This window comes from Electrona antarctica (genome assembly GCF_951216825.1).
Source record: "Electrona antarctica genome assembly, chromosome: 12".
Taxonomy (NCBI): Eukaryota; Metazoa; Chordata; class Actinopteri; order Myctophiformes; family Myctophidae; genus Electrona; species Electrona antarctica.
This window is the reverse complement of record NC_136793.1, coordinates 50,143,833-50,168,187: the sequence shown is the minus strand read 5'-3', so window position 1 is coordinate 50,168,187 and position 24,355 is coordinate 50,143,833. Positions and strand designations below refer to the sequence as shown.

Sequence of the window (24,355 nt, the reverse complement as noted above, 5' to 3'; positions counted from 1 at the left end):
ATTTATTATCTCACCTGCACACAGTATATCACTGTCTTCTTTTTTTTTTTATATCATTTTGATGATATGCTATGCAAAGTGAAAATGAAAAACATAAACCATGCAAACAAGCATTCAGTGAGATATACAGTACGCCACATACTGTACATACAGTAGCAACGTCCCATGAGTCATGCAGCCAGGGTGTTTGGGTCAGAGGATAATGGTACTTAGACATCTTGTAATCGTGGATCCTCTCTGTCAGCAACATTAATGGGGCCATGAGGCATCCTACTCACATCCTCTGCCATGCTTAAGCAGACCAGGGAGTCGAGGCGGGTGGAGCAGTAGGTCGGTAGTAGAGGTCAGGAATGCTTGTGGGTCTCAGTGTGTTGTTGTCTGCCGTGTAGCCTGGCTGGGGAATGGACGACGTGGGCAGCACCAAAAACATGGCCAGGAGGCAGAGCCTCTTCCCCAACCACAAGATCACAGACGCAGAACGGAGATTCTCGGAGGACGTCGTTCCACTGGGCACGTGGCGGTCATGGAACTCCATGCAGGACCTGAGAACGGTCTCGAAGGACATCTATGACATCGACGCGGGATACGAGGAGGACTTTTTAGATGACGACGATATCGACGATGTCGATCATGTGGTCGATGACACACTAGAGGTCGAGGACATCCCGGACAACAGACAAAGTTATCCCCCCAAGAAAAACTACATGATCAATGTCAACGTAGGGGGGAAGAACTACCAGATTGCCTACAAAATGGCTGCAAAGTACCCCAAGACCAGACTCGGGCGCCTCGCCACCTGCACTGACCACAACATGAAGTTGGACCTTTGCGATGACTTCACCGCAACGAACGGTGTGAATGAATTCTTCTTTGACCGCGACCCCGATCTCTTTCATAACATCTTCCTCTTCTATCGGACCGGCGTGCTGTACATCAAAGATGAGCTGTGCCCGCGGAATTTCTTGGAGGAGATCAACTACTGGGGCATGAGGATCAAGAACACCAGCCGTTGCTGCCGCATCTCCTTTGAGGAACGTCAGGATGAGATTAACGATCAACTGAATATTCAGCGGGAGCTAGAGGCCGAGGTAATTGTCAATGTAATGAGTCTCAGGATGCAGGGATGGTCTTTTAGAAATGAGTCCCAGGGACATTTTATGAGTCCCACTTCAATGACGTTAGGAGTCATATTTTGCCATTTTTACAAATTGCAGCATTTAACTCCCATTTAATTTTATATAGTTATACTGTGGTTATATTCATGTAGAAAACGGAAGAAGAAATGATTATTATAACTAAAGCTAGCAAAATAAACTAGAATAAAAAACAGTACAGTAGTACAGTAGTGCATCCCGTGGATGCAGAGGTCGTTGTTTTATTGCATCCCTTAACTATAAACTGCATTTTGGGATGCAAAATGCACCCTATTTTAATCTCTGAATCGGTATCAGTTCTTATTAGTACGGTATATTTGGGTATTTTCTGATTATTTACCTTTAGGCCTATATGCCAGATCTGATGCAACTATCCATCCTTGTCTTAGTTCAGCGGAGTATACCTATGTAAAATATAGCACTACAATTTGGTGACATTTATGAAATACTTATTTATAGACACCTTATTAGGATGCAAGAACAGGGGATATGGTTACCAGATTTGTCACTGACAAATCAAGTTCCCTTCGGGACTACCTTTTTCGCAGAGCCCGGGAGTCGATGGGCACTGATGGGGCGCTTGTTGGCAGGTTAGGTGTAGGCATAGTTTTTGTCAGGTAGGGTTAAGTTTAGGTTTAGGCATAGTTTTTGTGAGATTATAACCCTGCCCTACTAGTAGTAGCCGGCGCTGTAAAACAAGTGCCCCAGCAGCGCCCATGGACGAAAAACAGAGTCCCCGTTCCCTTCTCTGTAGTGATGATCCATTGAAATCAATCAGTACGTTAATTCCCGTTTTCCTGCTCTTTCCCGTTTGTGTATCAATTCACTTCCGCCACCGCGGGGGGACGGAAAACTCTAGGTGGAGATCGAGGAAGACGAAGAGCTCTTCGAGGATATGTGGTTCGGCGGCCTGCGGCGGGTCATCTGGAACCTGATGGAGAAGCCGTTCTCCTCCATCCCGGCCAAGGTGATAGCGGTGGCCTCCAGCCTGTTTGTGCTCGTCTCTCTGGTGGCCATGACCCTCAACACGGTGGAGGAGATGCAGTACAAGACGGCCACGGGCAAGCTGAGCGGAAAGACCTACTGTGAGTTTGTGGAGTCCATGTGCATCGCCTTCTTCACCGTGGAGTACCTGCTGCGCCTGGGGTCCACGCCGGACCTGGCGTCCTTCCGGAGGAGCTTGCTCAACATGGTGGACCTGATCGCCATCTTGCCGCAGTACATCCAGATCTTCCTGGAGCTGTTCGACAGAAGGGACAACTACGCCATGCACGAGGCGGACATGCAGGCCGTGTCGCAGGTGGGGAAGCTGGGCCAGTCGCTGAGGATCATGAGGCTGATGCGCATTTTCCGCATCCTTAAGCTGGCGCGGCACTCCACGGGCCTGCGGGCGTTCGGCTTCACCCTCCGTCAGTGTTATCAGCAGGTGGGCTGCCTCTTCCTCTTCATCGCCATGGGGATCTTCAGTTTCTCTGCCATGGTGTACACCGTGGAGCGTGACGTGCCACAGACCAACTTCACCAGCATTCCTGCCGCATGGTGGTGGGCAGCTGTAAGTAACCTTTTAGCTTTTTAGCGGTTTTTGACAGGGGGGCGGGGGCATTCGAGCATGGGGCTAAATATGTATTTTTTTACAAGATTTTATAGCGATTTATTTTTTTATTATTTACTCTAGTCCTACTAAACCCCAAGAAATTACATCTGGCCACAAAAGATCACGAGCTCTACTGAATGTGTCAAACTGACATATTGAGCCTATAACACACAGTGTGGCTTCCCCCCAATAGGCTACCTTCACATTCAGTAGATCCTGTGATCTTCCGTGGCCAGATGTAATTTCCTGGGGTATATTAGGACTATAGTAAATAATAAAAAAAGAAATTGCCATAATATTTTGTAAAGAAATACATATTTAGCCCCATGCTCGAATGCCCCCGCCCCCTGTCAAAAACCGCTAAAATCCCTAAAATGAAAGAAAGCAGCAAATGAAGAAAAATTAACACTCATCTTTTACTTTCTCTAATAACAACCTAAAACATGAACCTTGGTTGAAAAAAACTAAAGTTGTCCTTTAAATAATCAATCAATCAATCAATACTTTATTTCAGACCCAGGGAGGTCCATATCACAGAAAATAAAATAAAAATACAAACAGTATAAAACACATACAGTAGGCTATGCAGTAGAAAATAAATACAGGTTTTCAAACATGCAGACAAGTCCGCCAATGCTTCCACAATTTGGAAGAGAATCTATACGAACTGTATACAGGGTTACAGAGCACAGCAATGGGAATAACACGTATAGAAAATACATTGAAGGTAAAAGATTGTATGGGGCATACAGTAGCCTACATTGTAGGCTACTGTATGCCCCATACAATCTTTTACCTTGCCCTACATTACTTACAAATGGCACCGAATGGTCACTAGTGGGAGGATTGTGAGCTGCTCTATTACACTTTAGAACAAAATATAAGATTTTAGGTAGAAATGATCTCATGCTTGGACAGTGTTCACAGTGTGGACAGTGTTCATGTATAGCCTGTCCTATACAGTATGAATGTAGCTCTATCTTACAGGCCCATTTGGTTGAATTTGACTGAGAGTAGTAGGCCTACAAATTCTTCCAAACCAAATTCAACCAAACGGACCCGTAATTCGAGTTAAATTTGCCCATCAGGATTTTACTGTGTTTATTATTTAGACCTGAGGACCTCATATAGCTTTCAACCACTTTCACCATTATTTTAAACTTTAGCTGTTGAAAAATAGCAGATCTACAAGCTCATAACGCGGCACCGAGTGCTGTGCTACGAGCTTGTAGATCTGCTATTTTTGAAAAATCATGAAAACGTGTGCAAATCTTTGAATAATGCATTCTTTCACAGTGAACGTTTTTAACTCAAATATTTGCTTCTTGGGGGAGTACAACATATTTTCAGATGGGGGTCGGCTACATATACTTTTTGGGGTCCTTGACATGAAATAGTTTGAGAACCACTGTTATAGAAACATGGGTTTTATCTTCTGAAAACAGTCAGGATTTAGAAGGCGATGATTTGTAGAATCTAGTCTCAGGTCTCAATGGGTTTTCATCCAGTTGTGAATTCTCAGTGATGTTTATATTGATTCCCTGCAGGTCAGCATCTCCACCGTGGGTTACGGAGACATATACCCAGAGACCGTGCTAGGCCGTTTCTTCGCATTCGTCTGCATCGCCTTCGGGATCATCCTCAACGGCCTGCCCATCTCCATCCTCTTCAACAAGTTCTCGGACTACTACGCTAAGCTCAAGGCCAACATGTACGCGGGCAACATGAAGAACCGAGGGAAGATCAGGTTTCCAGAGAGGACGGTGAAATATATCAATCTCTGTTGCAACCAGAGCGGACATTCTCACTTGGAGTAATATCAGACGTGTGCGTAGCCTATAGCTAAGCTACCGGTATGTGTATTTTGTTTTGTTTTTTAATAACAAAAATATTTTGGGGGAAAGCGGGGTGTAAAATGTATATAGTTATACTTCGTCCCTTGCACTGCTTTCTTTGTAATATGTGATTGCAGCAGCTTTGCCTGCAGATATTTATTTTACGTGCATGTGTCTCACGCGCACACGCACACACACACACACACACACACACACACACACACACACACACACACACTAGACTACAATATGCAGAAGCGCTGCACTTTTGGGGCATAATTATACATTACTTGACCTTTAGATAGAGCAAAGCAGTATTTATTTTCTCTTGTCTTTTCTTATTTATTTATATTTTAAATACCTTATTTTCAATGCTTCATTTGCTTTTTCAACTCTAAGATGTATCTTCTTTTTTATATATAAACGTGCAATAAAGTTTGACATGACACGATGACTTTGACTAGCCTGGTAAACCAGCTCCTCTCCCTTGAAAACACTTTTGAACCAGACTTTGACATACCATATGCAACATATGGCATATAGGGCAGGCTAAAAGTATGGACTTATAATTTAACAATATTGCACAGAAATTATTCATTCGGAAAACACAATATGGATGGACAAATTGGATGATGAAAAATCTATGAAGATTTACAGGTAATTCCAGTCCCAATAATGTAGCTTTCAAAATCAAAACAAATCTGGAATCTCTGTGTATTCCTATTTCCTATGCTTGGACTCTGCATGCTTTCAATACATGTTGAACGTCAATTGCAAACATCTTTATATAATCTTGAATGTATCTGAGTTTTGGCTTGAATACAAACAGGGAGGGAAACTCCAATCAATTTAGGAAACCCCAAATGCCGCGTCGGCCAGATTCCCGGAAAAGCTTGCCCCCGCGCGTGGGTGGAGCTTAATTTCCATCCACCAGCTGTCTAAAAACCAGGAAGAGTCGCCGGGAGACAGCGGCTTTTGGCCGCGCATGGAAGTTCAGGTGTGCCTGCGCTGTATGGAGGAATCCACAGAGGGGTGCCCTCATAGAGTATATAAAAGGATAGAGACTGAACTGGAGCGAAGCTCCGCCCCCCCAGCTATTCATGTCAGTGGAAGTTGCTCAGTGGCGTTTTGAAGCACCCGGAAGACTGCCGGAAGTACCGTCTCAGAACGTCTACTTCCGCATTTGACCACCAAATTTTGGTGGTCAAATGCGGAAGTGCAACCGAGCGCTCAATGTTAAAGCCCAGCTGCACGGGGTTTCCCGGTCATGAATCCACGGGTCCGCCTGTAGTCCCTCCTCCTACCACTAGGGCCCAGAGCTTCAACGTTGAATAGCCTCACTGGCCCCTTGGGTGCCCTGGGCGTGGCCATAGCTGAGGTGTAGGCCCACCATTAATTGGCCCTTCACTAAATCCCACCCCAAAAAGCGATTGTCCAATGCCAATCCAAATAGTTTAGCAACGGTTGCTATGCAGGTCAAGCTTTCTTCGCTGCTAACGTGCCTATTGGACAAGGATGGGTTGGGGAGGGACTTAGTGGAGGGCTAATTAAGCGCAGCTTGACACCGCACACAGATTGCATACACCTGTAGGGTGACCTGATCCAAACTTATGTTCATTTGAGGGACAGAATTATCGCTTGTGTGGGACAAGTGGGACGGGGTTAGCAACTTATTACTAAAATTGCTATTAAATGCCTTGATGTCATGCATATTCGACCGCATGGGCCTATAATATTGCCTATAGTTTTGTCATTAAACCCCACAATTTGTTTTAAAAATGCAAATCTTGGTCATGGGTGGTATATGACCGACTTGGTACTGTAGCTTAGGGGATATTTCTCATGTTATTTTAACAGGCTTAATAATAACACATCTTGCAAGAAAAGAGACAATAATGAGAGAGCTTTACAACAGAAAGCCAACTATTAGGGGACTAACTATAAGGGCATTTGTCTTGAACACTGATGTCTGCCAGCAACAATGTGGGACAAGGGGTCTCAATTCGTGGGATGCCTGAAAAGTCTGAAATTTTGGTTCCATTTATTAGGAACAATCCCTTGAGATGAACCATCTCCTTTTCAAGGGGGTCCGCGATTCACAAAATACACTTCATACATAAAGACACTTTTTTACAGACAGTTCAACCAGACAAAAACAAGACAAGACAAACAAAAGAAAAAAAGAAAAAAAAAGAAAACTGCAACAAAACAACATTTCACATAACATGGACATAACGTAGACATAACACATGGATCATTGCATCATGGATCTGTTACAGTGATGATTATAGTGAAAACATGAACAGGTAGTCTCGAGATGAGAGGACATCACAGTTTTAAACAAATGAAAAGATGTTATTGAACGAATATGGACAGGTAGATTTTTCCAGTCACAAGGAGCTTTGAACATAAATGATTTTTGGCCAGCTGATGTGGGTATATTAAAGTAAATCTGTGTCTAAGTTGATGTGTAAAAGTCTTGGAAATGAGGGACTGTCCCACGCAAAGGGGGGACATCTGGTCACACCTGGCCTACAGGGGCACCTGCTCCATGGATTCGTCTATAGCACTGGTTCCCAAACTTTTTCATGTCAAGGACCCCCAAATTGACAATCAGCCCACGGACCCCCGATTTGAAAAGACATGCCAGGGACCCCCCCATAAGAGAAGATTTCTACGGCTCTAGCAGTGATTTTCAACCCGTTTAATTTCAAGGACCCCCAGTTTGACATGCATTAGTCTACGGACCCCAATTTAATAGCATTTCTATCTATCTCTGGGACCCCCAATTTATATTGTAAAATCAATGCTAATTTAACTCTGAGAGCGGGTCCATTTGGTTCCATTTGTACACTATCAGAGTTACAGACCCATTAAGGGTCCATTTGGTTCCAAATTATCATTTAGCTGGGGACCCCCTGGAACTCCCTCAAGGACCCCTGGGGGTCCCCGGACCCCACTTTGGGAACCACTGGTCTATAGCCTTATATATAGTTTATTGCTTCAAATGAATCACTTTTCTGCTAATTGAATATTGTCATCATTGAATTAATTCAGTTTAAGGACCATAGATAGCATCTGACAATAGACAATATTCACATGGCGACCATCTTGCCATCAAGTTAATGCCAACATGGCCACCATGTGATGATGGTCTATAATACCATTGTTTCCCATTAAGAGATGAGATTTAATTTGGGTCATTTGCATCTCAATATCCCCTCTGCTATAAAGTTAAGTAAAGCAAGCAGTTTGCTACTCATGTCTTCATGCAATCTATTTAAACTGCATTGTGACACCCACGCACGCGCGCGCACACACACACACACACACACACACACACACACACACACACACACACACACGAGAGAGAGACAAGTGTAATGCTTGGTGTATTGAGTTGTGCTTGAAATGTAGGCCTACTGTAAACCTATTCTGCAGACTGTCAATAAATACATCAATCAATCAATCAATCAAAACACACGCCTTTATGTGAGTAATAGGTAGTATTGGGAATTGGCCTTAGGTCGCCTGGTTTTTCATCTTAAAATGGGTCCCCTTACTCCAACCAACCAAAGAAAATAAGAAATATGATGAGCTTAATTAAGCAACACAAAGAAACAACTAAACAAAGAAACTAAACCTAACCATAACAAACACTACCAAACATAAACAATAAAGGTTATATTATGAAAACCTATAGGCTACGCTAACATGTAATCTGATCAAAAGAATGAATGACGTTTACAAAAAGCAAGCTCCCATGCACATTCCGTGTGTTTATATCAAGATAATTATTTTTTACAGCTTGATTCATGTAACTTTATCACGCGGCAGAGAAATATCTAGGCTACTAGGCCTACAACTCGAGTCGGGCAGAGCCTTAGATATAGACAGTGCTCCAAACGGTTTTGACACACACGGAAGCATCGCCCTGGACAGCGCGTGCAACTCCGGCTTATTAATAAATAATAATAGAGACAATGCATCATAAATAAATACTGAAACCAGATATAATCATTAGGGAAGTTTATGCATGCACTATGTAAACTCTAAACTTCCATGTCCAGCCATTGAAATGAAATGAAATGATTACTAAATTTACCCAGGGTATCTGGGCTAAGCTCAAGAACTTGTTTCCAGCCAGGCCCTGCTCATAGAACACATTTCATCGTAGTGGTTCAATGCCTTGTTCAAGGGAACTTCAGCGGTGGTAATTTTAACGTGTCGGACCGCTGATTCGAACTGGCGACCTTCCGGTATCAAGACCGCTCCGCTATCCGTTCGGCCACCGCTGCCACTATTCAGTTGCAAATACAGTACAATGCTTTAAAACAGTGTCAGTTGTCATGTTACACGCATCAAGTGACGCATGCGTTCCTAAAATTTCTGATAATTGCGCCGCCCTCGTTGAAAACAATGTATGTCAAACTCCAGCTTGTCCCTCTCCAGTCCAGGCTGTGAATCTGAGCCTCATTAGCTCCTACATGCAGCTCTACTGACCCCTTGTGGAAGGCCTTTGGCCGTGTAGAACCAAGAGCCATCATTTTCAAGAGCCATCATTTTCAGCACTGTTATGTTACTTTGAGTCAGTAGACTAGTACTAGACTATACCAGATTACCAGTCAATCTCAGACCCAAAACTAAAGAATATTGTTGTTATCATTGGATAAGATTTTTGTCCACATTTCAATAGTATAGTATAGTATAGTATGTATAGTATGTATAGTTTACATAGATACTCCACTGTTACGTTCTTAGTCTACGCATGATTCATGATAACTACGTTTTATATATGTGATGTATGCCATGCTTTTGTTATTGCTTAATGTAAGTCGCTCTGGATTAAGAGCGTCTGCTAAATGCCTAAATTGTAAATTGTAAATTGTAATAGCAACAACACTTACACACAATTATGTTCATGGCAAAAAGCAATACAACAGTGACACATACATTAAAAAAAGGTTTAACGAGACCAACTCTTTCGGCTGGGGACCACCTGGGAACGTCCACAAGGACCACTGGTGGTCCCCGCCTGCATGGACCACTGGTTGAGAACCACTTGCTTTAGACTTTTTAGATACATTTTCTACCAAAACAGTTTTTCCACATGAGTCATGAAAGCGCTTTTGTTCAGAAAGGAGTGACTGTCTGTCTCTCAGTGATAAAATGTTCTCATTAAACTATTGATTAAACTAAATATCCTTTAAGTGCCACATTCAAGGTTGGAGTCCTGCACACAAACAAGCATTTTTGTACAACATTCTATTCCATCTCATTTCCATCAGCAGGATATAGCTATACCACACATATCTTTATGTATTCACTTTTATAGAAATATAGTTAACTATTGTATAAGGTGGTTTGTTGTATCCATCACATGCATGTTCCATGGGTCCTGTAAAACCAAATTTAACACCTTCAGAAGACATTTTTGGTGATGGTTATGGACATTATTCTCCTTTTTCTTAACCCGTTCTTATTTTAATGTTTTTAGTTATTCTTCTGGTACTAGCCTTCTGATTTGAATGTTATATTTATATTTATTTTGGCATATCACAAGCTGACCCAATATTGGGACATGCAGAAGACACCCAGATTAAGACGCAATGTAGGCTACTGTACGCTGTCAAAATGTAAAAAAAACAAACAAACAATAACAATTATAAATCATAGAAGTCATTTTTAATAACTACATCTATCTTTTTAATAGCCATGATTCTTGTCAGCAAACCCATGACTGATCGTCTGAAACATCCCTGCTCTCTGAGTGACATACCAGGCATGTTGATTTGAGATATCTATATATAATCCACCTACTGCATGGACGCCTGGTCTGTATGCACTTTGATTTATGTTCAACTGAAAGACCTTTTATTTGTGTTGTTTATTTCTCTGACAGGAATCATTTCATTTCATAAATAGCCTATAACTCTCTGGTATAAAGGACTCTCTGGAAAGAATCATTTCCATAGATAGTGGACCAACCAACCCATGGTTATCACTTGAAGAGTTGCTTTTACTTTTCTTAGTTTTACAGGTAAATCTTCATCTCACGTCAAAGCATATTAACAGTAAAAGACACAAAGGACATAAAGAGAGAGACATTTATTGACGTTCAGTTCAAATTATGGACAGATACTGCAGGTCAGCATTAAAATGGCGTTTATTTCCCCTTAAATGTATAAAATAAATAATAAATGTATGCTTTGGAAAATGGACATAAATAATGTCATCAATATCCATGATTTTACGGTACATTATTATCAGACCTAACCCTTCAACTATCACAGGTTTTATAGCATTTAAAAAAATATTAGGCCTTTACAAAAATATATTATATTTATTTTGCCGCACATTTGTAAAAGAAAAAATATATACTGTATATATACAGGTATATATTGGGCCTTAAATGTTATTCCAAAAATATATTATTATTTTGCCGCACACATTTGTAATCAAATATTAAAAATAAAACTGTGCAAACAGTGTTCTCAGGGGCCCAAAGTTCCAATTAGCTTTCCTGCATGTCCCTTAGTTTGGTTTAGTTTAGTTCAGTATTTGCACACAATCACACAGTTGAAAAAAGATTTCACAAAGTAGAAAAGCTTTCTCTACATCTACAAAGCGTAACTCCATCTGCTCAGTTAACCTCTCATGGTTGGTTAATCAAATGAAAACAGGGTTTAAGACCTTCTAAATCAGTAGTTCTCAAACTGTTTCAGGCCAAGGACCCCCAAAACGATATGAATTTGACCGCGGACCCCTCCATCTTCTTAAAGGTGGAGTGCAGTGATTTTTGTAGGCTGCTTTTTTTGTGTCTATGTGTCTATGGAGTTAACATTACTCTAACAGACCCCAGGTGTGGTTATAATATTCAAACATGTCTTCCCTCGGGTTCCCTGTGTATTTTTGGTTTCTTTCCTGAAAGCTGAAAGCATTTGAGTCAAAAGGCCCAGTCATACAACAACAGCTGTGGGTGCGGCTTCCATTCAGGTGGGTCACCACACCACTCACCACCCACCTGAAAACCAGGTATAGGCCTACTTAATGAACGTGTGGGTGTGGCCACATAAAAACATAATTTTAACACTTTCTCTACACTTTTGTGAAGAAATAAAAACGTCCTCCTAGTATAATCATACTAACTACCTGATGATCATGTTTTAGTGGGGAGGGGGGGAATCACGGCACACCATCTTTAACCAAATCTCTTGAAGCCGCCATGGCTGGTGGAGCGTTGTCTACTCTGCGTTGTACAAAGCGAAGAGCTCGTCCATCCAGGAGTCCATCATGGTGACGTTGTAGAACACAGAAGGACGACTGCTGTAACCAGCCATGAAGAGGACACCGTAGACGCCAAAGACCCCCTTTTCCTGCTCACACAGGAGAGGGCTCCCCAAGTCGGTCTGAAACAACAACAACAACAACGTGGCATTTCTCAGTGTGTGTTTTTAATGCGTAAATAAATATCACGGTGACGTTTCCATCTCTTTGTCACTCACCCATGTGGCATGGGTCTCATCGACGGCAGTGCAGAATGTAGCGTTGGTGATGTATTTCTGGAGGTAAGAAGGCATGTCCCGCTTGCACTGGTCGTTGGATATGATCCTGGCAGAGCCTTCATGAAGCAAGTCATTGTGCAAGTCATGTCCTACAATGACATGTCAAAAATCAGGACAATATATGTATTTATTTAATTACTGTTCACACATGGTTTCAAAAATAGGGAAGATAGAGATCTACTCGTACATCTATTTTCACTGTGAATATATTGAGATTATGAACAGGAAGTCCCGCCCTAAAGCCCTCAAAGAAGTTATGTTAATGCGACCTGTTTACATTCCAGGACATGAAAATGTGATTGATGGTCAAAGAAAGAGAGCTTCCAGGGGAAGTATTGTACATACAATGTAAGACCCTCCCCATTATCAGCACATGCCGATAATGTGGCCAATCGAATTCCTTGCAGCCTGTATGAATGTGTTGTTGTTTCCTCACCTGTGTAATTGGTCCGCCCCCACCCAACTATCTTGCAGGACCCAGCAGCAGGGCTGAAGTGACGCTTCGGGGGACACACGCGGTTGATGTACATGTTGAAGTTGGCTGGGCGGTACAGTTTGGCCAGTCTCATGCCAGTGTCAGGCCAGTTGGCACTCGAGTTGGGGTGACCGAAGACCTTTGCAGAGAAATGACAGGCACATGTTTAGATGACAAAACAAACATTAAATTCTCTTTATTGTTAATGGCATTTCATGTTTGTGTTAGGGACAAGATTTTTAAAACAAACATTGAACTAAAAACAAACATTAAACCTATAGGAGGGGCTAGCGCCCCTCAAAAAAAAGAAAAAAAAGCTTAGATTGTAGATCTATTTTCAATGGATTTCAACAAATTGTTTGACTGAATTGAAGAGCAGATTGGAGTTCAGTGCCTTGCTCAAAGGCACTTGGTTTAAGCACCTCCCTGACAACTTTCAGTTCAGTAACAATGTAGGTGTTATGTTTTCAGTAACACTGTAAGGTGTTATGTGTAATTTCCGCTCATTTCTAAGTGATAGTTATGTATGTAATATGTTCTGACACATACCGCTTCTATCACAAACTTCTGGGTGACCTCAGAGGTGTCCGAACGATTATGGGCACCTAGGACCACAACGTCACCAAGACTGGAAAACAGAAACAAATGATTATTTCACTTTAATTTCATTATCAATAAGTAGGCTAACTATTTAATATTTGTCCATATATTGTCCGTTCATTTTACATATTTAATAATAACTTTAGCCCTACACACACTTCTCTGTAAAAATGAATATTGAAAATAGCCGATCTACAAGGAATGTATAATTATACCTGACATGGCCGTTGGTCAGAACAAAGTACTTGTGAATCAGGACACCATTCCCCATGAAGTATTGACCCTGGAAAATGATAAAACAAATCAGGCTGAAGAGCAGCTTGGTTGCATGGTTTCCTCTGCTGTCTGCGTGCGTGCGTGCGTGCGTGCGTGTGTGCGTGCAATATGTGCATGCATGCATGCGTACGGTGTGACACTTCAAAGTGTCCTTGAGCAAGACACTATATAGGATTCAGTATTTTGCTCAAGGACACTTCGACACGCAGCCAGGAGGAGACCCGGGGATCGAACCGGGAACCTTCTGACTCCAGGACGGCCGCTGTTCCTCCTCAGCCACTGGCTGTCCTGTTGTATAAGGTATGTATGTATGTATGTATGTATGTATGTATGTATTTGGTTAAAATGGGTAAGGTTTTAAAAAAGGCAAAAGCATGCTCTGTTGCACTGGCCTAAAAGTGGGTCCTCTAAAACTGCTTCAACTTCTGAGAATGTGTGTTTGGTTCATTAGACACCAGATGGCATACCTTATAAGTATGTATGTATGTCTGTCTGTATGTCTGTATCTATTTAAAAGGGGGGCTTTTTTGTAAAATCCCAGCCTACAATACCTTAATATATTTAAAATCCAAAGTAAGGTTACCAGTGAAGGGCAACCTGCCTATTCACTGGGGACTATGCAAGGCAGAGGCGTCCACCCCCCTGAGTCCAAGTTAGACTAGACCGCATACCTATGTATGTATGTATGTATGTATGTATGTATGTATGTATGTATGGCTATACCTGAAGAATTTCGTGTCCATAAGATACGAAAAACGACATCCAAGGAAATGCATGCGGAAAAGCTTCATCCCCGTTTATGACACGTGGTCCAACTGGAACCCTCGTCCCACAGGGTATCTCCGGGTTCGGCTCTGAGGTGGGCCCTGCAGGGGTGGGCCCTGTCTCTAGATGATAAAACACACACCAGGACAGCTAAATACATGTAGCTTACATTTAGTTTGTGTGTGTGTGTGTGTGTGTGTGTGTGTGTGTGTGTGTGTGTGTGTGTGTGCGTGCGTGCGTGCGTGCGCGTACGTGCATGTGCATATATACCCAGTAAAATAAAAGACTACAACAATATCTCTATATTCTGATAGTAACGCCTATAATAATTGCTATAGTCTTCAGTAAAAAGGGGACTCCCCGTCTCTTTTAACCAATAAAGGAGATAAATGTGAAGTATACGCAGACTATAGGCTAAACTAAATTGGAACTGGAATGTTCTAAGAGTTGAAGCTAATTGATAAATTGAAAACAACAATAACAATTATTATGAAAGTTGTCTTACTGCAGACGGCAACAGACAGCGGCACCACCACGAAGAATGTGCAAAGAATGAAGCCAGAAACGGCGGCAGCAGCAGCCTTCACGTATGGATGGCGCCACCATTGGGCAGCGCCGTCAGCCATGTTGGCATAGAGGCCAGCAGACTGCGCAGAGATGCTAGATCTGAAACAACACACACACACACACACACACACACACACACACACACACACACACACACACACACACACACACACACACACACACACACACACACACACACACATACACACACACACTTTGATCACGACACCCTTCATGGAATAAATTAAACCCAAGTCACAACTTCACAAGAACACATTTAGCGATATATAGGCTACATCAGAGGCAGAGGGACTATAGAATATATATAGGCGAGCACGCAACGCCTTTGAAAGTTGACGTTTGGACGCGCATGCAGCGCGCAAAGCGGACCCAATTCCATTCCGCTCCCTTACATGCAGTGGTTCTCAAACTAAGTGGTTCGGGGAGTGCGGGGAGGACCCCCACTCCCCAGGGGTCCTTACGGGAGTTCCAGCCCAGGGGAGTCACACTGGGGTCCCAAAGATAGAAATGCCATTAAATAGGACTCCATATAGCCTGAGAATCACGGCAAAAATCTTCTGTTGGCGGTCCCTGCCATATTTTTTCAAATGGGGGGTCCGCGGGCTAATGCATGTCAATGTGTGGGTCCTTGACATGAAAAGGGTTGAGAACCACTGCCTTAATACAAACTATAGACTGATTAATACAATACAGAATCACCGACTGTAAAGTCTGCGAGCCTTTCAACTTCGTGCAGGCCCGCGTAACTGCCGTGCCCGCCTGACGCACGCATGCAGACAAGACAGACAACAACGCAATAGCGACCAGAGGCATTTGGGACCCACGGCCGCCTTGTCTAATTATTAGTATTTAAAAAAAAAACATTCCCCCAAAAAGCAAAACCTTTCATGAAGTAGCTAAACCAAAATTCAATGATTTCCCCCCCCAGTAACTTCATGATGAAGAGATAAAAGAAAAATCGAATACATTACATGAATTATATATAACAAATTTGTAAGAAGTATATAGTAAAATGTCTAATTTCTGTTATTGGTCACGGATTAAAACGTTTGGGAACAACTGCGCTTTATAGTCTATCACCGTTCCTTCTCAAAGCCGGGAGACGGAATGGAATTAAGATATTTATAGTCATTGGTCATTAAGTAAAAAATAAAATAAAGATCATATAAGATCGCTGTCTGTTTTGTTTTGGCACTTATAGTGCGCGCTACGCGCTCCGGGAGGCCACTCACATATTGAACGGTATAAGCACGGCACCTATTGGCCGTTTGGCACCATGCTCTGACATTTATACATTGCATGTATAATTTATTCCACGCAGGTCCATTATTCAGAAAGTAACAAACCGCTAACTTATTCTATAGCCCTATACAGTCACAGGTTGAATCATTCAATTATTACAAACACATCAACCTATTTGCACTATATAGCTTATGGCCAATTTCATTATAAAAGACATATAGCGGCAACGCATTTCATCATTCAATTTCGGCATTTATATTCACGTCAAACGCATTTGTTTTAGTTTGATATCAGTCTGTCGCTTATATTCAGATCATACAAACTGACCGTATACGCTGTGCTCGGCTTCTGATGCGCTGAACAAGACCCTCCATCGATGCTTGCACGACTTACAGTAAGTGAACTTGAACTTGAAAACGTGCAAAAAGTGAGACAGCCTCTGATTTTATATCCATGATGACGCAATAAGCCTGCCTCCTAAAACAGGTGCATACCTCTCTCTCTCTCTCTCTCTCCCCCCCCTCCACACACACACACACACACACACACACACACACACACACACACACTCTCACACACACTCTCACACACACTCTCACACACACACACACACACAGGACATGCAGTTGCACAAGAGATGACAGTGGTCAAGTACAGTACACCATATTCACTTACTAAACTCTTGTATTGTTTCGGGTTGAAGGTCAGCAAATTTAAATTATATTTTTATAAAAAATGTTCTGGACCACTTTTTTGAGGGGCGCTACCCCCTCCATCATTCAGCTATAGTGTAAATGTTCGTCTTACACAAACAAATTCCCATTAACAATGAATGGAGAATTTATGTCATATGTAGACGAGCAAATCGGTTATTTTTGCCCAAAACAATTCCCATCGACAATGAATGGATGATGTACGATGACAAGAGCACCCCTCACTTCACACGGGTGTGATTTTTTTCCTCCTAAAATCAGAGCCTTAGATAGAGATCTAAAAAACAAAATAAATAACTCTACTTTATGTATAAAATATGACCTAAGATAGCAAAGTAACATTAAGATTCATAGTGGGTAAGAGAATGGTCAAAATTATTTGCACATGACTTACATTCAAAGCCAAGTCCAGCAATCGCTTCAGGAGGGAGGAGACGGGAGGACAGACCGACTGAGCAGCTTCATTGTTTTGGTGCCACGATTGATCCCAACGAAACATCTGAAATCACAAATCACACACACACACACTTTATGGAAAATGTGCACTCACCGCTGTTCTACAAGAGAGTGTGTATCTTTCGAGTTACACAAGAGGGTTATACTTCAAGCACAAAGTTACCACCAGTGTGTAACAGGTGTGCTCCTGGTACACCAGTTGAAGTTGTAATTACTGGAAAATAAAGCTGCCATTCCAGCCAGGAAGTTGGTTTGTGGAGCCACAGCGACCCGACCCTCAATGCTCAGCATCCATTGTGTAGCTGTGAGAACTTCACCTAAACATAGACATATGGTTTGCATTTCAAAATAAACTATATAGGCATGTTCAGGCTGACGAGGAGATTCCTAAACCCAGATATAAAAGTGTGTGAGGATGTACTATAGTGTATGGTCACGGCATGTGCAATGACACGGCATCTAAACTAAAGGCTGGTTTATACTTAGTTGCCCGTCAGTGTTGTGCACTGAAAAAAGCAGATCTACAAGCTCATGATGCATCACAATGCCATGAGTTCTGAGCTCATAGATCAGCTATTTTCAGCTTGCAATACTACTAACATGCAACTAAGTATAATAGCGAGGGAGATTAGCAAAAACATGTGACACTGCTGACAAAAGCAATTTTTTTCCCACATGCTCTCCATCACCATAAGCTTCATTTTGGAAGTGGGGCCACGTCCAATTCAGTAGCTTAATGCCAGTTATCGCCATTGACAACCTATATAAAACAAACAATTCAAAATGTCATTATGCTTTAAGTACCATGTGATGTGTCAAACTAGGGGGTTTTCAAGCATTAGTTTTGCACGAAAAACAATCCTTGGGCTCCTCATCACAAATGTGATAAGGTCATCACATTTGGGCACATTTGGGCAGCGTTCAGCCTGTTCAGCAGCCTGGTTGACAACCTTGCTGTGGAACCTGTCTCTGAAGATCTGGTCATTCAGCATGTAATACTGCAATATCACCTGCCTGACTATAGCAGAGAGGGCTGATTGTACAATACATTTTCAATAGCTTCAAACTATAATAATGTCATACTCACATCTGCTCGCAAACTGAGTCCATCTTGGTCTATCTTGAAGTGCCAGCCAGGTGTTTTCTTTCAGCATCTATGATAGTAGAAACATTATAAGACATCATTTCATTTGTGCAGTAGGCCTACCTGCTTTTTAGCTACTATCTGCAAAACAATACAAACAAAAAAATTGATTACCAAATCTCATTGCACGCAAACATCGTCAATGTTATGTACTATTTAACTTCATTAACTGTAGGCATACTGTAGTGTAGGTACAAAACAAGATTCATAGATAAAATAATTGCAGTCAAAACAAATGTTCTTACCAAAAAGCCATGTGGCCAACATTAGCTCTCACTGATGTGGTCTGATATGATTTATACCTGACAAACATAATCAAGCACTACATGGAAATGAATATGCTATAGCCTACTGGCCTGAGATACTCAAATAGCTGAACCTGTGGGCCATATTACAAAAACAACAAGGGGCCAGGGGATTCCCTAACCAGGGGTCATTTAAGACTAAAGGTCTTCTGGAAACCTTCCGGAAGTCGTGGAACGATTCCGAGACCGGATTTGTGATCAGCACGTCACCCTGGTCATCAGCATTATATCCTTTCCTCCCACACTGACCTACGGTTGTCGAGCTATCACTCATCAAATGCTAGCCCTAACCGGTTAGGCCTAGGATTAGGGCTAGGGTTTGGGTTCCAGAAGTTGTGGAGCGAATCCGAGACCTGATTCTTGATCAGTGATCACCCTGATCATTAGGATATACGTTTCCACCCACACGGACCTACGGTTTTCTTAACTGGCTAGTTAATTGGCTGACAAACGCGTATCTTTGATGCGCTATAAGTCGATAACGATAAGATATTATGATACAATTATTGTATATGTTGTACAGCTCATCGAGACGCACGCAAGGATGCCTTCGATGTCCTCCTGCAACATTCCTACGCAAAGACCTCCACTTTTGCTATGTCCATCGAGACATACATAGAGGTATACACACTAACAGCATACTGCATGACAAACTGGAATAAGCTAAGTTCTCGTAGGAAGGTTGCACGCGGATACCGAAGACGTCCACGCGTGCGCCTCTATGAGCTGTACAACATATCTCAGAATTGGATTCTAATGTCATATGTCGTAATTGAGATAGAGCGCGAACTAGCTTAACCCTAACCCTAGCCGATTAAAAGAACCGTAAGTCTTTGTGGGAGAAAACCTAGGCTATATAGGCATGTTCAGGCTGACGAGGAGATTCCTAAACCCTCTATTATGATATGATATGATATGATATGATATGATATGATATGATATGATATGATATGATATGATATGATACTTTATTTATACTACTGTATTGTCAGCTTGCACTGAAATTTGTCTTGCGACCCAGCGGCCTTGTATGCAAGTATACACATTTGACATAACACAGAGAACAGAGAGAAAACAAAATTACAGAAAAACATAAAGACAAGAGCAATGTCCACAGCTCAGTCTAGACCTGCCCAAACTCCTGATTGAGCCTCAACGTCGACTGATGGACAAAAGACCTCTTCAGTCTGACCTTATTGTATGCTGGAACACCATATCTCCTTCCTAAAGGCAGCAACCATTTCTTTCTTGAGGTGATATTCCTTGCTAACCTTAAGATTCTGTTATCATACGTGGATGTATAGAGTCTGTAGTGGTTGTCCAACAATTAACCAGTAAGACGCCTGAGGGCGAGAAGCGAGGCCGCGTGCACGCATCCGCCTGGGTGACAGCAGACTGCTGGGCGAGTGCTGGCACTTTGGAATGGGGGGTCAGATCAACATATCCGCCAAGGTGACAGCAGACTGCTGGGCGAGCGCGGGTGCTTTGGCATGGGAGGTAATATCTTAATTTCCGGGCCTAGTTTTCGCCGGCTGCCGGGCGCGGCTGCACTAATAACTTTGGGGCAGGCCTGTCTGGAGTTTAAAATGGACAGGTATCAGTCAAGGGAGACATCAAAGAGAAAAGATGGATGGGGAAGGATCAACATAATATGGAATGTCAGAACAGGTCATGACAGCTCCATATATGGAGATCTAAGGGTTTGAGGTTTGAGGTCAGATGTAGAGTTTCTGGCTAATATTGATGACATCAGGCCATGGATCTCCATATATGGGCTTAATATTGATGATATCAGGGATTTCCATCCCTGATGTCACGTGCCCAATCAACACACTGACGGGAAATGCACGATTCTATAGTTAACCTTCGGTTGCAATAAATAATGTCATTCAGGATAAAAATTAAAACCTTTTGGATTTGGGGAGAAGTAGTTTCATGAGGCTAGTAAGAAGTACTTGATATAAACAGAAAAGGTTCAGTTGGACACACACACACACACACACACACACACACACACACACACACACACACACACACACACACACACACACACACACACACACACACACACACACACACACACACACACACACACACACACACACACAAACACACACACACACACACACACACACACACACACACACGACAAAAACAACACTGGTTGTCTGACCATCATCATATCAGTGAGCAAAGTGTTAGTTCAAAAGAAGGAGCACTAACTGTACTACATACTCACAGAAAGAATGTTGTGTTACTTCCTTGTACGTACAGCCTACAGTACTATACAAACAACACAATGGGTATGTTGTCAATTATATATACACCTTTGATATACGATTTATATACTTTCAGGTAAACCTGAAAGTAAAAAGGTGTGTATTTTGACATTCCACTTTTTCTTTTTGGAATGTAATTGCCACTACTGTTGGAGCAGCCATAAACTACACAGGTTCATCCCGATGTTCTGGGCATCTTTGTAATGTTAGTGTTAGTAAAAAGCAGGTAAAAGAGTAACGTTTGAGGCAGACTAACATCAGTCACTTTTCCATTCACTGTAGTAGAAGAGGCCAGAGGGGCAGGTTTACCCCGCAGCTATGTCGGCTCCGCCTACAGGAAATACGTAAGCTGCGACCATGAGACCCGTTTCTGAAGGCCTCAAGGTTCAAGGTTGGGAAATTGAGGTGCCAATCAGTGCATTGGGAGCACCTGGCCAGTATTCCCAGTGTGTATGTCCCAGTGTGTGTCCCAGTATTCCTATATACGCCATGCAGGTCATTTCAGGCAAAGTAGAATTCAAGTGAAATGGGGTAGACCAAGTAATTTCCTGGCAGATTTTCAGGTGCGTGATTTAATGGTCTGGTTATTGGTCTTTCATTTAGATCCCTTTAATTTACATGTCCATGTACATGTGCTCTTTTTAATGGACCAAAATAAAACGTACTAATTATGATACCTTGCCGTTCCACCACAGGTATTTAGAAAGTAGCTTATCCGTTCCTTTGAAGTATAGTTCTTTGGAACTAATGTTGGGACTCAGTGCTTGATATGAGTAAAGAAACGTTGATAGAATTAGATATGAAAAAATGAAATGATAGAACTTGCACAAAAACAACTTTCACCCACTTTCTTTTGTACTTCTGTAAACCTGTGATGTGACAGTGAATTCTGCTTCACAGTAACTGTGCACTTGTGGCTCAGGGGTAGAGTGACCGGATGGCAACCGCAAGGTTCCCAGTTCGAACCCGGGGTCCCCCAGAGTTAGTGTTGAAGTGTCCTTGAGCAAGACACTGAACCCCTAATTCCTCCCGAAGTGCAGGTTGGTGCCTTGCATGCATGGTTTCCTCCGGCATCTGTGTGTGAATGGGTGAATGTAATACACAATCTCTGTAAAGCGCCTTGGATAAAGACGCTACACTGTACACACTCAGAGTTACAGAGTAGCACAGCACGGCAGAGAACAGAGAAAATACACACGCACACAGTCATCCTCATGCACGCACTGTCGCACGCACACACACACACACACAGCGGCCTTGGTCAGAGAGAGAATGAAATATTTCTGTGGGGTGAAACAATCAGTGACCGTTTTTTTTGTTTTGTTTTTTGCTGATGACTTACACTCACCAGCTACATTTTAAATTAGTAATATCGACTCTACTACATTCCTAGGAAGTGAGTCTTTGGGACCGTAACTTACAACTAATAAGCAATGAATTAACCACTCGAGCCCTATTTCAAACGGTGTGTGTTTGTGTGTGTGTGTGTGTGTGCGTGCGTGGGTGCGTGCGTGCGTGCGTGCGTGCGTGCGTGCGTGCGTGCGCGCGCGCGTCATGGCCAGAGCCAGCTATAAGACAACAGGGACAGTAAAGTCTGCACAGAAAGACATGTCCAAGTATGGGCTGTAATGTTTTATGATATTTGTCTCCTAATCTAGAGAGATCGACAGCCAATGTCAGAGGTCAGAGGTCAAGGTCAACGGTGCAAAAGCTGAGACACCAGCCACAAGGTCACATGTTTTTTTTTTTTTTTACATCTATTTGTTTTTCCTTCCTTGACCCTGTGTCCTCTCTCTGAATGTCAGAGGACCCCCCTCCCCTCCCCCCCTGTATTTTAATCAACGATATAAAATGCAACACAATTGACATCATCAAAGGGGAGAAACAATCAACCAAAGACAAGTTTCTGAACCTCTTGTGACTGAGCAGTTTAGTTGTGTTAAAGCAACAACATGGCCTGGTGACTCACCTCCGACACAGCACAGTGCCACGGTGTTGCACGGCTGCAGGGTCACCAGCCGGTCATCCTCAATCTGATGTTGACCCATTTAGACCTGAGGACGCATCTGTGTCTCTCCTTGTAGCTTTTAACCGCAGTCTCTCTCCAACCATTATTTTTCAACTTTAAGCTATTGAAAAATAGCAGATGTATATAGGCTACAAGGTCATTGGCAAATCGTGAATGAACATTTCTTTCACACCAAACGTTTTTTTTTAACTCATATGGGGGGGGGGGGGGGGGGGGGGGGTCCCTGGAACAAAATATTTTTAGATCTTGGCTACTTTCATCCCGGTGGAGCAGAGGTACTCTGTCGCCCCCTGCAGCCACCTGAGGGAACCTTATTCTACCCACACGCTGTCCCCTGTGTTATTGCTGCAGTGGTGGAAAAAAGCGATTGATTGATTGATTGATTGATTGATTGATTGATTGATTGATTGATTGATTGATTGATTGATTGAACGTTTTATTTCACAGTATAATAAGGGTAGGCCTACATTTCAAACGAAAGCACAAGTCATTACAAAAACTGTTAGGCTACTGTGGACAACAAGTGTGTCCACCACTTTCAATTCATCGGAACATTTAGAGACGTACAAATACTTCAATAAAAGTGTGTCATATGTAGGCTAGTTTTCTAGTTGTATGGTCAACCAGACCATAACGTTATAGGACCAGACAGGGCCATCCCTTCTGAAAATATGTTGTGCCAGTCAGGAACCACAACATTTGTGTTGTTATTTGTTAAAATGTTTCTATAAAATTAGTCCACATTTGCCCCTCAAAAATGTATTCAGCTGTGTAATGTATTCAGCTATTAGTGTAGAATAGCTGACGAATCTCTCTCTCTCTCCCTCTCTCTGTCTCTAGCTCTCTCTCTCGCTCGCTCGTTCGCACGCACGCACGCACGCCCGCCCGCCCGCACGCACACACACACACACACACACACACACACACACACACACACACACACACACACACACACACACACACGCACACACACAAATCAAATTCTGATCACATCAAATGATCGGAATCGGATCGGGAGCAAAACAGCGTGATCGGAACATCCCTAGTGGTAACACATCACATGCATATAGAAATAGTCACCAAGGATCAGATTAAAGGCCAGTACAGTATAGTAAACACTAAAGAACCTAACATCCGTCTATACTCTATTCAGCATCCCCGAGACATCTGGTCCCTCAATAACAACTGGCCACCACTAGGCGGCGGCATAGACCAACACAACAAACATCAGTGTTTTGTAGTAGACTACAGGCAGTTCTAAGTAAGACCCATGGGGGAGACATGGGGTTTTTGCTAACTGTGCAACCACGTGCGCAACTGCCAAACGTAAACTCT

General features: G+C 42.5%; 2 protein-coding genes across 2 annotated transcripts; one reads left to right on the top strand and one right to left on the bottom strand.

Annotated features, from left to right (window-relative positions):
• Window positions 1-282: 282 nt before the first annotated feature.
• LOC306933960 (potassium voltage-gated channel subfamily V member 2-like) lies at window positions 283-5,031 on the top strand. Its single transcript, XM_079516347.1, has 3 exons — window positions 283-1,088; window positions 2,014-2,706; window positions 4,296-5,031. The coding sequence occupies exons 1-3, from the start codon at window positions 402-404 to the stop codon at window positions 4,563-4,565; spliced, it is 1,650 nt and encodes a 549-aa protein (XP_079372473.1). The 5' UTR covers window positions 283-401; the 3' UTR covers window positions 4,566-5,031.
• A 6,796-nt stretch (window positions 5,032-11,827) lies between these two features.
• Window positions 11,828-23,039, bottom strand: LOC306934446 (transmembrane protease serine 11D-like; the record flags this gene model as incomplete). The annotated part of the gene is made up of 5 exons (XM_079517015.1): window positions 11,828-11,992; window positions 12,089-12,237; window positions 12,585-12,762; window positions 13,173-13,228; window positions 22,961-23,039. 5 exons carry the CDS (start codon window positions 23,037-23,039, stop codon window positions 11,828-11,830), a joined length of 627 nt encoding a protein of 208 aa, XP_079373141.1.
• Between the last annotated feature and the right edge of the window lie 1,316 nt (window positions 23,040-24,355).

What these genes read in the sequence shown, in the direction of transcription:
- LOC306933960 (XM_079516347.1), top strand. Translation starts at nt 402, where the DNA reads ATGGACGACGTGGGCAGCACCAAAAACATGGCCAGGAGGCAGAGCCTC. An exon ending in AGCGGGAGCTAGAGGCCGAG is followed by an intron (nt 1,089 to 2,013) that starts GTAATTGTCAAT and finishes GGAAAACTCTAG; the next exon opens with GTGGAGATCGAGGAAGACGA. An exon ending in CCGCATGGTGGTGGGCAGCT is followed by an intron (nt 2,707 to 4,295) that starts GTAAGTAACCTT and finishes GATTCCCTGCAG; the next exon opens with GTCAGCATCTCCACCGTGGG.